The sequence below is a fragment of the Thamnophis elegans genome, chromosome 7 (genome assembly GCF_009769535.1).
Source record: "Thamnophis elegans isolate rThaEle1 chromosome 7, rThaEle1.pri, whole genome shotgun sequence".
Taxonomy (NCBI): Eukaryota; Metazoa; Chordata; class Lepidosauria; order Squamata; family Colubridae; genus Thamnophis; species Thamnophis elegans.
Window position 1 is genome coordinate 37,297,849 of NC_045547.1, and position 16,939 is coordinate 37,314,787.

A 16,939-nucleotide genomic window follows, 5' to 3' on the forward strand; every position below is an offset into this window, starting at 1 on the left:
TCAACAATGAAAATTCACGATTCCTAATGTGACAAACCAGCCCAAATATTTGCACCCATATAATCACTTCAAAATCACATTATTTTCAGTTTTAAAATATCTAAATATCCTACTGTCAATTAAATTAGCCTTGACAAAAAAATACTGTCATTTAAATTGATTATATTTATATTACCACCTGAAATATTTGTCATCCATTCAAAACCCAGTATTTCAATAATAAAATAGAAAACTGTTGTCTGTGCTGTCACAGCATCCATCAGATGAAATGCCAACACATGCCTCATTAATCATATCAGAGTAGATATTGAAAAAAATCTGTCACATGATAAATGTCTTCTCCTTTGAAAATAAATGTCTACTTTTCTTTAACATTCATCAACCAGCAACTGGTCTGACAATACTTTGCAGATTATCAGTAAAAGATCATGAAGAAATTTCCTAATTGACTGTGATGATTTTTATTTTATTTTTTAAAACTCTAATTAGCTGTCAATAAAATGCCTACAAAGAATGTTATCACCCCTACCACAATTTCCTTCCCTTTCTTCAATCAGTATACATTTTTTCTCAGCAGGGGAAGCAATTATAGCTGAATTAATAAACTGAACTTTAACCCAAGTACTCCAATGCCTTTACATTAAGATCAGGTGGAATGCTCCATATCCAATCAATCAAACAATGTCATTTATCAGGATTTGGGAAATATACATGCTGCATCATTTGCCCTCTGGAATTGCATCCTCTTGGATATCTATATGTCTTTCACCTTACATCTGCCCAAAAATTTCTAAAAACCTGGTTCCCCCCCCCCCCCCAACATTGGGGTAGGCTATTGTGTAGAATGTATTGATTTTTTGTTCTGGTTTATTGAATTTGTTTTTTTCCAGAAGTACAGGTTCTTTTTCTTTTTCATTTTATTGTTCCTACTTCTGAAATGTAAGCCACCCAACAGTCATCTTGGGTCAAGCAAGCACTAGGTCCAATGGAATGCATGGACACATATATAGAGAAATACATTAATGGTGCTTGGTGAAAAATTGTAATCTGCTTTGAATGGGCAGGGATGTGCAGTCAGGGGAGGCAGGGCCTCACCATTGTCATGATGAAAAAAAAAGGAAAAAGGCAGAGGTAGTTGCTGCCAGAGTCACAGTGGATGACTCTACTTAGTGCTTAACTGCAGGAGGAGGCGAGAGAACCACGTGCCTCCTTTACTCTATCTTTATGATCACTTGAGCAGAGTTTAAGCAAGGGTTAAAAGGCGAAAAATTCCTTATGCAAAGGAGTTTAGTTTAGTTTAGTTTAGTTTATTTGGATTTATAGGCCGCCCTTTTCCCTGAGGGCGGCTTACAATCATTAGGGGGGGGGGTGAAATTCAAAACAAACAATATGTGCACAAAATAAATAAAGTAATAAAAACACAACTTGCATTCAACATTCACACTCGGGTGGGGCAAATCGAAGACTTATCCCCAGGCCTGTTGGGATAGCCAGGTCTTAAGGGCTGCGCGGAAGGCCTGGACAGTGGTGAGGGTGCGTATCTCGACGGGGAGATCGTTCCACAGGGTCGGAGCTGCAACAGAAAAGGCTCTCCTCCGTGTAGTCGCCAGTCGGCATTGACTGGCAGATGGGATTCGGAGGAGGCCCAGTCTGTGCGATCTTATCGGTCGGAGGGAGGTAATCGGCAGAAGGCGGTCTCTCAAGTACTCAGATCCACTACCATGAAGGGCTTTAAAGGTGGTCAACAGCACCCTGAAGCGCACCCGGAGATCAACAGGTAGCCAGTGCAGCTCGCGGAGGATGGGTGTTATGTGGGCGAACCGCGGTGCGCCCACTATCACTCGCGCGGCCGCATTCTGGACTAACTGCAGCCGCCGGATGCACTTCAAGGGCAGCCCCATGTAGAGCACATTGCAGTATTCCAGCCTAGAGATCACAAGGGCTCGAGTGACTGTTGTGAGAGCCTCCCGATTCAGGTAGGGTCGTAACTGGCGGACCAGGCGAACCTGGGCAAATGCCCCCCTGGTCACAGCCGACAGATGATGGTCGAAGGTCAGCTGTGGATCCAGGAGGACTCCTAAGTTACGAACCCTATCTGAGGGGTATAGAATTTGACCCCCCAGCCTGATAGGTGGAACATTAGCCAAATTGTTGGGAGGGAAACACAACAGCCACTCGGTCTTGTCCGGGTTGAGTACCAGTTTGTTAGCACTCATCCAGTTCTTAACGGCCTCAAGACCCTGGTTCATCACATCCACCGCTTCATTGAGTTGGCACGGGGCAGACAGATACAATTGCGTATCGTCCGCATATTTATGGTATTTTATCCCGTGCCTCCGGATGATCTCGCCCAGCGGTTTCATGTATATGTTAAATAGTAGGGGGGATAAGACCGAGCCCTGCGGCACCCCATATTTTAGGGGACGATCTCTGCCCCCCGACCAACACCGACTGCGACCTGTCCGAGAGGTAGGAGGAGAACCACTGCAAAACAGTGCCTCCCACCCCCACCTCCCGCAGTCGTCGCAGAAGGATACCATGGTCGATGGTATCAAAAGCCGCCGAGAGGTCAAGGAGAACCAGGATGGACGCATGGCCTCCATCTCTGGCCCTCCAGAGATCATCGGTCAATGCGACCAAAGCGGTTTCTGTGCTGTAACCGGGTCTGAAGCCGGACTAGAAGGGGTCAAGGTAGCTAGCTTCCTCCAAGGCCCGTTGAAGCTGGAAGGCCACCACCTTCTCAACAACCTTCCCAACAAAGGGAAGGTTGGAGACAGGACGGTAGTTATTTAAAACGGCTGGATCCAAGGATGGTTTCTTCAGGAGGGGTCTCACCACCGCCGTTTTAAGTGCGGCGGGGAAGTGCCCCTCCCAAAGGGAGGCGGTTACAACCGCCTGGATCCAGCCACGTGTCACCTCACTGCTGTTGGCAACCAGCCAGGAGGGACACGGGTCCAGAGTACAGGTGGAGGCACTCACAGCTCGAATGGCCTTGTCCACATCCCCAGAGGCAACATCCTGAAACTCAACCCAGAGATGGTTTGCCAAGTAATCCTCTTGTGTCCCGGCTGGATCTGCAGCGGTGGAGTCCAAGTCCGACCGAAACCGAGCAACTTTGTCCGCTAAGAATTGGGCATAATCCTCAGCTCTACCCTGCAAGGGTTCCCCCGTATCCCTCCTATTTAGGAGGGAACGGGTTATCCTAAACAGGGCGGCTGGGCGAGACTCAGCGGACGCAACCAAGGTGGCAATATGAGATCTTTTTGCTGCCCTAAGTGCCCTGATGTAATCCTTGGTGCAGGTTGTTAGGAGTGCTCGGTTCGACTCGGACTTATCGGACCTCCACAAGTGCTCTAGGCGTCTCCTCCGGCGCTTCTTCTCCCGGAGCTCCTCGGTGAACCAAGGAGGCCTCCAGGATCCGCTGACCCGGAGGGGCCGTAGTGGCGCAATCCGGTCGAGAGACTCCGATGCCGCTGAGTACCAGGCAGCAGCCAGAGTCTCCGCCGAACTGTGGGCGAGGGTATCCGGAATAACCCCAAGCTCCGTCTGGAACCTCAAGGAGGCCGTGGCACGACAAAACCGTGCTCGACTAAACCACGCCCGATGAAACCGCGTCGCTGACGTCATCAACAGGGCGACAACAGCGAGCGCGGAGAAAAGGGCACTTTAAATAGCGCTTTTAAAGCAAGCCGATTCAAGTTAAGGTAAGGGTTAGGGTTAGGGTTAGGGTTAGGTTAAGGGTTAGGTTTAGGGTTAGGGTTAGGTTTAGGGTTAGGTTAAGGTTTAGGGTTAGGTTAAGGGTTAGGATTAGATTTAGCGTTAGGTTAAGGGTTAGGTTTAGGGTTAGGTTAAGGGTTAGGTTTAGGATTAGGTTTAGGGGGGTTAGGTTTAGGGGTTAATTTTAGATTTAGCGTTCACAGCATGCTTTTTTCTCCGCGCTGTTGTCGCGCTGTGATGACGTCAGCTACGCGGTTTCGTCGAGCACCCTTTAGTCGAACGCGGTTTTGTGGTGGATCCAAGGAGGCACGTGGTTCTCTCGCCTCCTCCTGCTCTAGCAGCAGCAGCTTTTGCCTTTTTCTTTTTACATTTTCATCATGGCAGACAAGAGGAGAGTTGAAATCCTCTGTGACACAGCTGGAAAAGGTATGTGGGTCAGAGGGAGGTAGGGGGGAGGAATTCAAAATTATTGTAATTTGTAAGTAATTTTTTATTGTGAGTAATTTGTGTCTGTGTGTGCGTGTGTTTGTTTCTTCACTCAAAAAAACTCACTCTCAATTTGCTTTCTTGCTTTCTTGCTTTTGCCTGCTGTGCCCCCCTTCCCTTTCTCCAATCCCCCCCACCGAGAGCCCCATCCTGCTCCCCTCTCCCTTTCCTCCTCCTCCTCTCCCCTTTCTTCGCCAGCTGCCGCCTCGCCCCCTCCATCCCCACCGCTGTGTCTGACAGAGGCGTCTCGCGTCTATGGTGGACATAAACACGAGACGCCTCTGTCGGGGACAGCAGCCGGGACGCTGCTTCTCGCCGCCGCCACACTCTTGCCTCACCAACCGTAAACCCCACTGCACATCACTGTGAATGGGGTTGTCCTTCCCTAAACCTCTGGAATTAGTTAACACTCCGATGCTTAGATATTAAAAAAAGCAAGTTGCCCCAATGTTTTTTAGCATCTGAATGTATATATGAGTTCTGCCTTTATTTAAAAATTAAAGATTTGTGATTATCATCTCCATTTTAGATCACTGTAATGTAATTGACATGGATCTACCTTCTAAAATGCTCCACAAAATTCAGACAGACTAGAATGCAACCCATAACATTTTCTACATTACCAGGATATCTCACCACTGGTACCAATCCTGTTCAGAATACATCTCCCTAGAACTTCCTTTGCAAAGTTGCTAGAAAAAAGACAACAAAACAAGTGGCAACTATCTGAAAATATAAACAGATGGAACACTTGTCCATTTTACCCCTAGAGACTTGCCCGGAACATGAGAATAGTTGCTTGAGAAAAGCTGCAAGGATTTGAAACTATCAAAAAAACAGATAAACACCTCAGCTTTGCTATGTAGAAATAATTATTGCTTTATTATTATAGCTTATGCTATATAATAAATAGCATAGAGAGTTCTCATTTTCTGCTTGCTTCATTTAATAATTGTTTGAAATTAACGATGGTAAGTTACTACATCCTTCAACCATATGATTATCATTTGCATGCTCCCCAATTGGCTTGCAACAAGCAGAGTTTATGAAAAGCATGGAAGTAAAATTATAAGTCATGGTCATCTGATGACATGATTAGTTACTGTGGTGATTCACTTAATGACTGAATATGAAGTTACATCATAAGCCTGCCATGGCAATGTGATTTTCCACTTAGTGCCTTTACCAAGGGAATTGTCAATTCCAACTTTGGTTGCTAATCAACAATAATGCATATAATATATATTGTAAATAATGCATATAATGTATATTGTTTAAAAATGTGTAAAATGGCAAAAATGCTGACATGGCTTTGTAGATTGCACTGGCTTTAAAAAAGAAGAAATACTACCTTTGCAGCTAAGTTAGTTCTCCTCATAACAATTTCCCTAATATATATAATATTCTGAAAATGGATTAAATAGCCCATAATGTTTGTGGAGATCTTTTAAGATTGCCTGAAACTTTTTGAAGTATGTGAGTTCAGCAATCTTTCACTCAAAAGTAATGTTGAAATTGGGACAGTAACATGATGCTGCTGTTAAAGCAGAAATTTGATTGATAAGGTACTTGTAGCTTGAGTCATATGTAACTTACATTTGCATAACAAAGCTGTCTTGCCCTCCGTTATCCACTCTCCATCTCATCCCAATTTAAATCTTCTTTTTTTTAACATTTTATTTTTTATTAGTAAAAGAAAATTACAAAAGCCAATAGATTGCAAAAGACAATACAACATCCGCCGCTGTTTTGCTTTACAATTGACTACTTTTCGAGACATTTCCATAATAACAAAATCGTTATAGACATCAAAAGTTAGGCATCTTCTTCCCTCCCTCCCTCTTTCCTTCCCTCGTTTCTTCTCTGCCACTCCCCTTCCTTCCCTCCCTCCTTCCCTCCTTCCTTCCCTCCTTTCTTTTCTCCTTTTCTCCTTCCCTTCCCCCTCCCTTTCCTCTCTCCTTCCCCCCTTCTTTCTCTCATACATTCCCTCCTTCCTTCCTCCTTCCTCCTTCCTTTCTTCTTTTCTCTTAGATTCCCTCCTTTCTTCCCTCCTTCCTTCCTTCCTTTCTTCTCTCCTTCTCTCCTTCCTTCCCTCCCTCCTTCCCTCCTTGCTTCCCTCCCTGCCTCCCTCCCTCCTTCCTACCCCGCTTTCCTCTCTTTCTTCTCTCCTTCCTTCTTTCCACCTCTCCTTTCCCTTCTCTCCTTACTCTTCCTCCCCTTTAACCTTCCCCCCTTCTTCCGATTCCTCCCCTCCTTCCTACTCTTACATTCCCTCCCATTCTTCCTCTGTCTTTCCCTTTCTCCTATTCCTCTCCTTTCTCCTCTCCTTCCTGTCTTTCCTTCTACCCCTCCCTCCATCCACTCTAACCGTTGTTGCATTTGCATATTCTCCTCTGCTGAGGACGACCTGGTTCTCTTTTTCTTTCCTTGTTTAAAAAAGGCAAGATTTACAAATCTTATTTCTAGCTGCTCTATGCATCTGATGAATTAAGTTACAGATCATGAAAGGTGTGTTTTAATAAAATTTGCTAGTTGGAAGAGCTACAAATAGGCTCTTTATGATGTATCTGTTTGCCGACTTTCTCAAAGAAATCTTGAACGATCAGTGAGGAAGAAGTTTGCAGAAATCTTGCCAATTGTTCTTAAGTAAAATTTCTTCAATATTCAATAATAAAGTCAGTATTTGTGGGGAAATCAAAATATAGCAGTAATTCTAAAAAAGCAGAATAATACAAACATTATATAGAACTATTACCAATCTGTTACACAGATGTAAAATAAAATTTATCCCTTGAAAAATAACATTAAAATGCAGCATAAAATATGATCCTCCTGTCTTAGAAGAAAAAGACATAAAATTCCAAGCATACATTTCAAACACATTTTTACTACAGAGATTCCTGAACCTTGAGTGAGATACTGCTTTTTTCATAAAACAGTCTTGCTTTAAAAAGGAACATTCAAATCAAGAACAGTTCTAAGAGCCCCTACGTTTATATGTTATATAGACAGATTTCCATGCTATAATATTTCTGATAATATCTGATAATTGATTCTGGTAATTGTTTAGATACCTTTGTGTTTTCATCCAATAGCACTTTTCCTGTATGAGTTCCAAGTCCTTTAGAAGGTAAACTTTTCTGTATTTCAATCTGTTCAATCTGTTCAGTCATCTGTGACTGTATTAACATTTCAACTTGTTGCTTCAAATCAGCCAATTTTTCACGTACAGCAATAACTCTAAAAGAATATAATATGAATGCTATTCAATAGAATTATAGTGATATTGTACATGTATGAGTAAACTGTCACATTGAATAATAAGATTAAGACAGAAAAGTCTTTGTTGTAGTTGCTGCCTTTAAAGTAGGAGAGAAGACTTCATATTACCTATGATAATGCTTCTACAAGAGAATTCAACATAGTTGTGGCCTGATAGACATGGTATGAAAAGATTAATTACGAACATTGATGCAGAATGGAAATGCTAATATTCTAGAATATAAGAAGCAAGTCATAGAAAAGTTGGAGGAGGAGGAGGAAGAGAGGAAGGAGAAATTCAAAAGGAAACACTATGTGTAGGACAAAAAATGGAAATGAAAAAGCCATCACATAGAAGTCAGAATGATTGTAATCAGTTGGGTGAGGAGAGTGTAGCAAGGGATACAGTACAATATCCTGCTTGTGAACGGAAGCAGAAATGTGACATAACAGAGCAGCAAAATATGTAGGCAAGGATAGATCAGTATCTCAAGAGAAGATACAGTATATTTCAGAACTATAGAAGAATCAGATTACTGGCTCTGGTGAAGACAGAGAAGTCCCCAGATGATGGGCTCCAGCATGACCCAAATGCTTGGAAGAATAAACCTTTGTTTCCAGTGATCCACTCAGACTGGATCTTGAACTAGATCACTATTTACAAGTTGAACATAATGAACCCAAAGCACATAAAGACTGCAGTGTACTATTTCTGCTACATATGCTGGAATATTCTAATAAGAACATAATATGGACATTACAGAGATATCTCTGTATTGGCAAGAACTGACAGTTATTTCACATAAAACAACTTAAACAGAACAACACCGACAGGCACAATTGTATCAAGCCTTTCCCAAATTGCTTCTTTCTTGTTAACATTATTTTGTGGAAACACTTGCTTCATCTGTGTAACTTAAATCTTTAACCTACAGAAAAAACTAATTCCACAGAGCTGGCGTACCATATAAATACTACTACATTTGATGGTCATCTAAAACTTTCACATTCTAAGACTTCTCATATTCTACAGAAGCTTTTTCTCTAAATGTACATTGGAAGCATCTATAGTACAAATTAGGAAAAATATACTAGAATTTTGGTATTATTGAGAGTTTGTTTACATAGTCTTAAGTGTAAATTTTGTTATCCTATAATTTTCTGACAACTTGGATTATGCTTAACATTAAAAATATTTCAGATTCTTCTGCTGGAATTATCTCTTCAACAGACTTTCTTCTGATAAATGATCCTGGTTTTATAGATGCTACCAGTACTTTTTCATTTCTTATTTGATAAATGTCATCATCTGACATTTGATCTCCAGACTAATTTACTTATTCATTACTTCTAAATTCCCCAATGTAGCACCACAGATGTTTCTTCAGTATGCATTGGCTAGAATCCAAAAGCTTATGATTAGTATTCTGTAGATAAAGTACTTAATTCCCACTTTTCCCTCATAGCACCCTAAAAGTTGCCCTTGATTATCATATAACATGCCTTGGGGCACTGACAACATAGTTAGGGGAGAAATAGAAATTACAACACCTGGATAATGTGCCACATATGTGCTCCTGCCCAGCATAGGTTATTTGATTTTGTTACTGTTTTTGAACATTGATAAAAGGCTGTTTTGACTATGCTTATTACCCTTCACCACACAATATCAACAAGGCACACATTTTGTATGAAATAAAACATACAATAAAACAAAATTAATTAAATTACCTGTTCAGTGGGATCCATAAATAACCACAGTATATGTTGGCTGGATTGAAGGAATTGATGTTGATAATTCTGACAGGTTTTACATTATAAGCAAAAATGAACAAAACCTGCACAAAGAAGAAATACTTGATTAATATTATTGTTGAAACTGCATATTTAATAATAACCACAACATGATATACATATATTTGTTACTCTTCAGGTCCATATATAGTAATATATTTAAAAACTAAAGGAAAATATGCATATAGCTTTATGCTTATCTGATTGCCCATCCAACAGACATCTTCTGCTGGATCATATGTCAGTGACTAAAATGATATCAAATAGTCAACTACTCCTAGGTCTCTGACCCATTAATCCTAGAAGGATTCAGACAACAACTGGAAAAGGCTTAAGCTCCAAATCTGAGAAATCTGGCATCCTGCTTGAATAGCATTTTTTCTTAGTTGCTTGCTTGCTTGTTGTAATTTTTCTTTTACTCAATTTTATCTGTAATAGCAAAATAATGTGGGCCATGCATCATGTACATAGACACCATAGGCATGTTGAATATATTTGCCACCTTGAATTTGTAAAAATAATAAAGGTGGGCTATAAACAAAATACAAATGTATAGATATGCACAGCAGTCCATTATATTTAAAGCATTACATTTGTTACCATACCATAGTCTCTTCTTCATTTGATGATTTTACCAAAGAGGGAAGGTACCACTGTACGCAAAGTTCCTTCATTGGAGTACAGGTTGCTTTGTTTTCTGAATGCATGTCTACCTCAGAACTAAAAGTATTGGAAATCGTTTTCATAGATGGTGTTCTTTGGGAAAGTCCACATGATCCTAGAGTTCCCTAAAAGTTATATAACCATTTATGAAAATATTTGACTTTACCTTTAAAACTATGAATTTGCTACATAATACTTCTAATAATTTGCTACAAAATGCTATTATTTTATTACAATAATATACATCCAAGATATGCTTATCCTTTAAGTAGCAGTATTGGATTTGGCAGAGTGAGAGCTGTGGACTATAAACATAAAGCTTTTGGTGTGTCCCTGCACAATAGATACAATGCCCTTGTTAAACTTAATACTGATATGAAGGGGGCAGATTCAGTTCTTTGTGATGACGACAATGTCTCAGCTGAGCAGGGAGTTATGTTGTGCAATGGATGGGAACTAATCAAAGAGAGAAGCAATTTAGAACTAAGGAGAAATTTCCTGACAGTTAGAACAATTAATAAGTGGAACAAACTGCCTCCAAAAGTTGTGGATGCTCCAACACTTGAAGTTTCTAAAAAGAGATTGGACAACCATTTGTCTGAAATGGTGTAGGGTTTCCTGCTTGAACGGTGGGGGGTGGGGGGGTTGGATTAGACAACCTCCAAGGTCCCTTTCAACTGTTATTTATTATTCTATTTGTTTCTTGAAAAATCATATATTAATACACTTCAAAATATCTTGTACAAATTTATTTCTTTAATGTGAAATGTTGCTTATTATTTATCTCATATTCCATTTACTTTTAACCCAAAATAAAATAAAATAAAATATGACAATTAGAAATAAGATGGTGAAAACAATTTGCTTATTTAAACCTCTTATAAGAGAAGTAAATTTCAATTTTTTAAATTTGGGACTCAAGAATACTAGGTTTATATCCTGTAACTTAAATTGGAAATCAATCTATTCAAAGATGGTTTTTCATATCTGGAAAACTCTCAATATAGTTGTAATAACAGATTTTTGTTTGTTCCTTTTTATGTATTTGGTGTATATTTTTCTTTTCTTAAGATTTGTCTAGTAAGCTGTTCACATATCACTTATTTTGCAATATTTTGTATCTGTTTGAAACTGGACTAATAAAAACGATTAGAAACAGACATCAGGCATTTAAATACAAACTACAGTTGCAAGAAAAAGTATGTGAACCCCTTGGGATTACGTGGAGTTTTGCATGAATTGGTCATAAAATGTGCTCTGAACTTCATCTAAGTCACAACAATAGAAAAACACAGTCTGCTGAAAATAATACTACACAAACATTAGATGTTGCCATGGTTTAATTGCACATAACATGTAAACATTCACTGTGCAGGGAGGAAAAAGTATGTGAACCCTTGGACTTAACAACTGGTTGACCCTCCTTTGGCAGCAATAACCTCAACCAAACGTTTCTTGTAGTTGCAGATCAGACCTGCACAACGATCTGGAGTAATTTTGGACCACTCCTCTTCACAAAACTCTTTCAGTGTAGCAATATTCTTGGGATGCCTGGTGTGAATCGCTCTCTTAAGTTCATGCCACAGCATTTCAATTGGGTTGAGGTCAGAACTCTGACTGGGCCACTCCAGAGGGTGTATTCTGTGCTGTTGAAGCCATTTTTGTGTTGACTTACTTGTATGCATTGGGTCATTGTCCTGTTGCATCACCTATCCTATGCAGAGCTTCAGTTGGTGGAGAGATGGCCGTACGTTTTCCTGCAAAATGTCTTGATAAACTCTGGAATTCATTTTCCCATCAATGACAACAATCTGTCCAGGCCCTGAGACAGCAAAGTAGCCCCAAACCATGATGCTCCCTCCGCCATGTTTTACAGTGGGGATGAGGTTTTGATGTTGGTGTGCTGTGCCTTTTTTTTCTTCACACATAGTGTTGTGTGTTTTTCCCAAACAACTCAATTTTGGTTTCATCTGTCCACAGTATATTTTGCCAGTAATGCTGTGAAACATCCAGGTGCTCTTTTGCAAACTTCAAACGTGCTGCAATATTTTTTTTTTGGACAGCAATGGCTTCCTCCGTGGTGTCTTCCCATGTACTCCATTCTTGTTTAATATTTTCCTTATTGTAGATGTGTCAACAAAAAATGTTAGCATGTGCCAGAGATTTCTGTAGGTCTTCTTTACCTCATGAAGCATTCTGCGCTGTGCTCTTACAGGCATTTTTACAGGATGACCACACCTAGGGAGAGTAGCAACAGTGCTAAACCTTCTCCATTTGTAGACAGTCTGTCTTACCGTGGACACATGAACATCAAGGCTTTTGGAGATACTTTTGTAACCCTTTCCAGCTTCACACAAGTCAACAATTCTTGATCATAGGTCTTCTGAGAGCTCTTTTCTGCGAGGCATGGTTCACATCAGACAGTGCTTCTTGAAACCAGTAAACCCACAACAGGTGTGTGTTTTTAAAGGGCAGAACAGCTGTCAGCAACACATCCAATATCATCACACTGATTGGAGTCAAGGTTGGCTCCCTCCTGGCTCCAATTAGCTCTTGGAAACGTCATTAGGCTAGGGGCTCACATACTTTTTCCTCCCTGCACTGTAATGTTTACATGTTATGTGCAATTAAACCATGGCAACATCTAATGTTTGTATAGTATTATTTTCAGCAGACTGTGTTTGTCTCTTGTTGTGATTTAGATGAAGTTTAGAGCACATTTTATGACCAATTCATGCAAAACTCCACGTAATCCCAAGGGATTCACATACTTTTTCTTGCAACTGTATATAACAGAAGTATGATTTGATATTTTGTCCACTATTTAGATAGCAATATTCTGTCCGCTATTTAGAGAGCAATTCTAAAATGTCAAAATGTCTTTTTCCTACCTTTCCCAAAGAAAAAATGGTAAAAAATAGGTTTTATTTATTAATCAAACTTATATAGCCTCCCATCTCACCAGATTAAGAATTTACTTGATATTGCTCAAGTAATAGATTAAATCTTCACAGCACAGGCAAATAATGACATCATAATCATATCAAAATAAAAATAATTATATTTTCTTTTGTAAATTCTTTTTATTATTTATTGTGATGTTCTAAATATTTAATAAAACATATTTCTATCCTGATGCCCAAAGAACCAAAACAAAACCGCTTTGGCAGCTTATGTAAAATAAATAAATAATATAATATAATCATTTTATTAGGTATCTTACCTATTTTACAGACAAATAGAATATTATGTATCAATACATTTTAAAATTATGATTAAATCTCAAATTACCTTTCCAATTGTAGTCATGCTAAGGGAAGGTTTCTCCATGATATACAGTTGTTTCGGAGGTTCTTGAAGACAGCAGCCAGAATAAATGGGCAAATGGCTTTTAAAAAAATAATGAAGTTTTGCCAAGCGCAGAGCAATTGTTGTGTCAAGCACCGAGGTAAAAAGCACATCTTCTTTAACAAATAAGCCTTTTCCTGCTTTTGGGACAGCTGTGGAAAATAATAATAGTAAGGTACGTATGTATTTAATTTATTTAGCTGGAATCCTATAGCAATATGTATGACCTATTATAAAAATTACAAAATAGTTCACCTGCGTTTCAAAGTAGATTTTTTGAGACATTACTATTCACAAGGAATAATCAAAGTAAAAAAATTTCCATAATATCTCACATGAAATTATAGTGTACTTCAGGTAACTGTCAGGCCTGGCATCAGTTTTTCTCAGATCTTGGGACATTTAGAAACATTAATGGTAAGTCCTGGGCGATATTTTTTCTTAGAATCTTTGATTTATCTAGATCACTTCTATTTACCCTCTCCTTATTTAGTGACCAAGTCCTGTTCCAGAGACCTGGTCGTTAAGTGAACACCTGAGACAGAAGGAGACACTGCAAAGATCACTGATTGCTGCTGTGTCATCCTTATAAAGTTCTCTCGTACAGCTACATCAGTGTTACTCTCAGTCTGGTAAAATTGGTTGTAAATGCATACATTTTCAGACCATGAATTATATTACTATTGTATTTGCAGATGGCTACTAATTAAAGATAGTTGCTAAATGTGGAGTGGTGTATTAGTCTATATTAATCAGCAGGGGTTCTTTTACATTTTAGTGAAGACTGTTCCACAGAATTATCTAGAAATGCTAGACCAAGCATGTCCATACTGTGGCCCACAGGCAACATGCGGCCCTTGACAGCTAGTAATGCATCCCCACAAGATCATAAACTTTTAATATTATTGTGTGATTTATATACATTAACTATATTATATATTTTATACGTGAGCCAAAATCATTTTTCCTCCCTCAGTGGGGCTCAGTCAAGCCAAAAGTTTAGACATCCATGTGCTAGACAATTTATTCAGAGCGTTAATACCTTCCTCATGCAAAATATCAATTCTACATTGATTTAAAACATTGCCCAACACTACTACCCCTGCTATTCCATTTGCACTACTTACAGTAATCTAAGATTAAAGCTCACAAGCAGGTCAAAAGTAGAGGGGATTCTGAGGAATTGGGAAAACATTAGGATTTCTATTTTATAGAAACAACAAACCTGGTTGTAGCACAATATTAAAAATGTAAAATATATTACTTCTTTAGCAAAGCAAAGCTTCCTACCAGCCAATGGACTCTGGTTCAAAAAACTGGTTAAGTACGTATGGTAGCGTAGTACATGAAGCCAAGGTATTCCCAGTTTGCCCTGGTTTTCTTTAGAAGCGACTCTTTCAACTCCGTCACACTCTGATTTTGTCTCTTGTACAGAACACACCACGGGAATTTTATAAGTAACTTCGTATTTTCCTAGAGTATGAAATATTTAAAAAAAAACTTAAATAAAACACTGTAAGCAGTAAATTTTAAGGATTTATACTGTGTTAAATTTAGCAATAGAATTAGCTATAATACATAGGTGCAGAGCTCTGGGCAGAGGTACACAGCTGTAATACAGACGTGTAATACACAGGTAGCTAGTGATCATTTTCCTCAATGGATAAATGTACAAGTATGTTTTTGACTCATGGTTTAATTGGATTCTGTGTATCTAATTTTAGGACTTGTGTGAGAGCAGATCATTTTTAGGTCACATTTATGCAGAATATTGAAAATTCATAAGGATTCTCAAAATTTTAAACCCCATTGTTTCTGTTCCTGTAGGCATATTTGGGTAGCCTATCAATAATCCTCTGCCAATAGTGAAGGCTTTAATTATTATATGGCTATCTTATGGTTACTGACTAATCTGGTTTCTGGCCATTTCCTTCTGATTTTGCCAGACTTAGCTGTCTAAATCATGTATTTGTAATATACAAACATGTGTAAATCAATATCTTTACTGCATTTTAAGCAACAAAGTGATTGTTATTTTTCTCTAAGTTTGATAATACATTTGCTGCATATTTTAACGATTGCTTTATTTTGCCACCTGATAGAATTATGAAACAACTTATTACTGAAATGCATGATGAACAAACACTTGGGAAGATTGGGATCAAGAACATAATAACGTATTACTTGTATCATTTAACAATAGTTCTATAGAGATAACCAGCAAATTAATTATATTATATCAGCCATAAAAATATTACAATGTTTACAAACAATATAACTGAAATTAGATTTAAATGGATTTGTTTACGACTCAAGAGGCAATTTTTTTCTTATTACTTAAAAACAAAAACAAAAATATCCATTTTTTTGTCACTGTGGGGGTTTTTTCGCCATCACCTAAAATGAACAGTCATGAACACTCTAATTTTCTACTGTACCAACATTTAGACTAGGTAACAATATAATATGAAAAAGCAAATACCAGACAAAAAATCTTTGTAAGAAGAACTGAGATCCAGAAGAGCAAATTCAGGCATACTTTGTTGCATTCTTTGTCTCATGTGATACAATTTAATAGCCTTTCTTCCAGTTAACTGCTGACAAGTCAGAATTGCTTCACTGACCTAGATTTAAAATAGTAAGCTTAAAACTAGAAACATATAAAAACTACCGTACTAAACTAATTAATCTCATCAGAATCAAATGTTGAGGTGAACTGTTAAAACATAGTAAAGTGATACAAAAAGGAAGATTTCTGATTATATACTGAAGAGAAGCCTTGAAATATTTAAAATTTGCAAATGTTAATTATTAAATAAGCCTTTAAAATGTAAAATAATTTGAACAACAATATTACTGAAATCAGCCATTATGATTTTGCAAGCTTTAACATACAGTACCTTAATGATACAAAAATAATCTTAAAGTTGAAATTACAACGCTTGTCTAATAAAGGAAATCCTCATTTAGTGACTACTAATGGAACCAGCAATTAATTTGTTAAACAAAACAGTCACTAAGTGAACCAGGGATTGTGTACACAATCTTATTTTAGCTTTTCTTTGCAGATCTGTTGTAAAGTTGCTTTTACATCACTGTGAACCATTGCTAAACAAGGACTACCTGCATAAAAGATACAAAATACTGCCATTGTATCCTTCCTTTATTCTTTTCAATGTAAAATATAAATTCCCTGGAGTGTTTCTCCATCAAAAAGATATGTGGGGAAAAAAAATAAGCAAAGATAAATCAGATTAACAAAAAGCATCACAAACCTGTGCAGCACTTCTTACAGCAATCCAGGCTTGTACTCTGTACATTTCAGGAAGAGTAATTTCCCCAGAAGTAGCTGAAAGTCTGTTATTAAACTGAATGTAACAAAGATTGATTCAGGTTGGTACAAAATGATAGATTATGAGAAAGAGTTTCTATGTACATTTAAAAAAATTACACTCGCCGAAAAACTTCTGAAATGCTATGAAAAAAAACAATCAACCTTAATGGAAACATATGTATGTACTCTGAAATAACTTTATTAATTTACTCAAATGTATGTAGAAAATTACTACTTAATGGTTCATGTTCTTTTTCTTTATTCTCTGTCCCTTAAATGGAATTGCAATTTTGTTTGCTTCTTTCAGAAAGGTGCCTGATATTCCTTCATTTCCCA

General features: G+C 38.2%; 1 protein-coding gene across 1 annotated transcript in view; it reads right to left on the bottom strand.

Moving 5' to 3' along the window:
- The window catches only part of CFAP54 (cilia and flagella associated protein 54), a 138,820-nt gene that overhangs the window by 3,545 nt on the left and 118,336 nt on the right, over nt 1-16,939 (bottom strand). Inside the window, 7 exon segments of the mRNA XM_032221166.1 lie at nt 7,278-7,443; nt 9,196-9,302; nt 9,864-10,046; nt 13,213-13,421; nt 14,560-14,742; nt 15,752-15,893; nt 16,545-16,637. Of these exon segments, the coding sequence (XP_032077057.1) occupies nt 7,278-7,443; nt 9,196-9,302; nt 9,864-10,046; nt 13,213-13,421; nt 14,560-14,742; nt 15,752-15,893; nt 16,545-16,637 (1,083 nt within the window).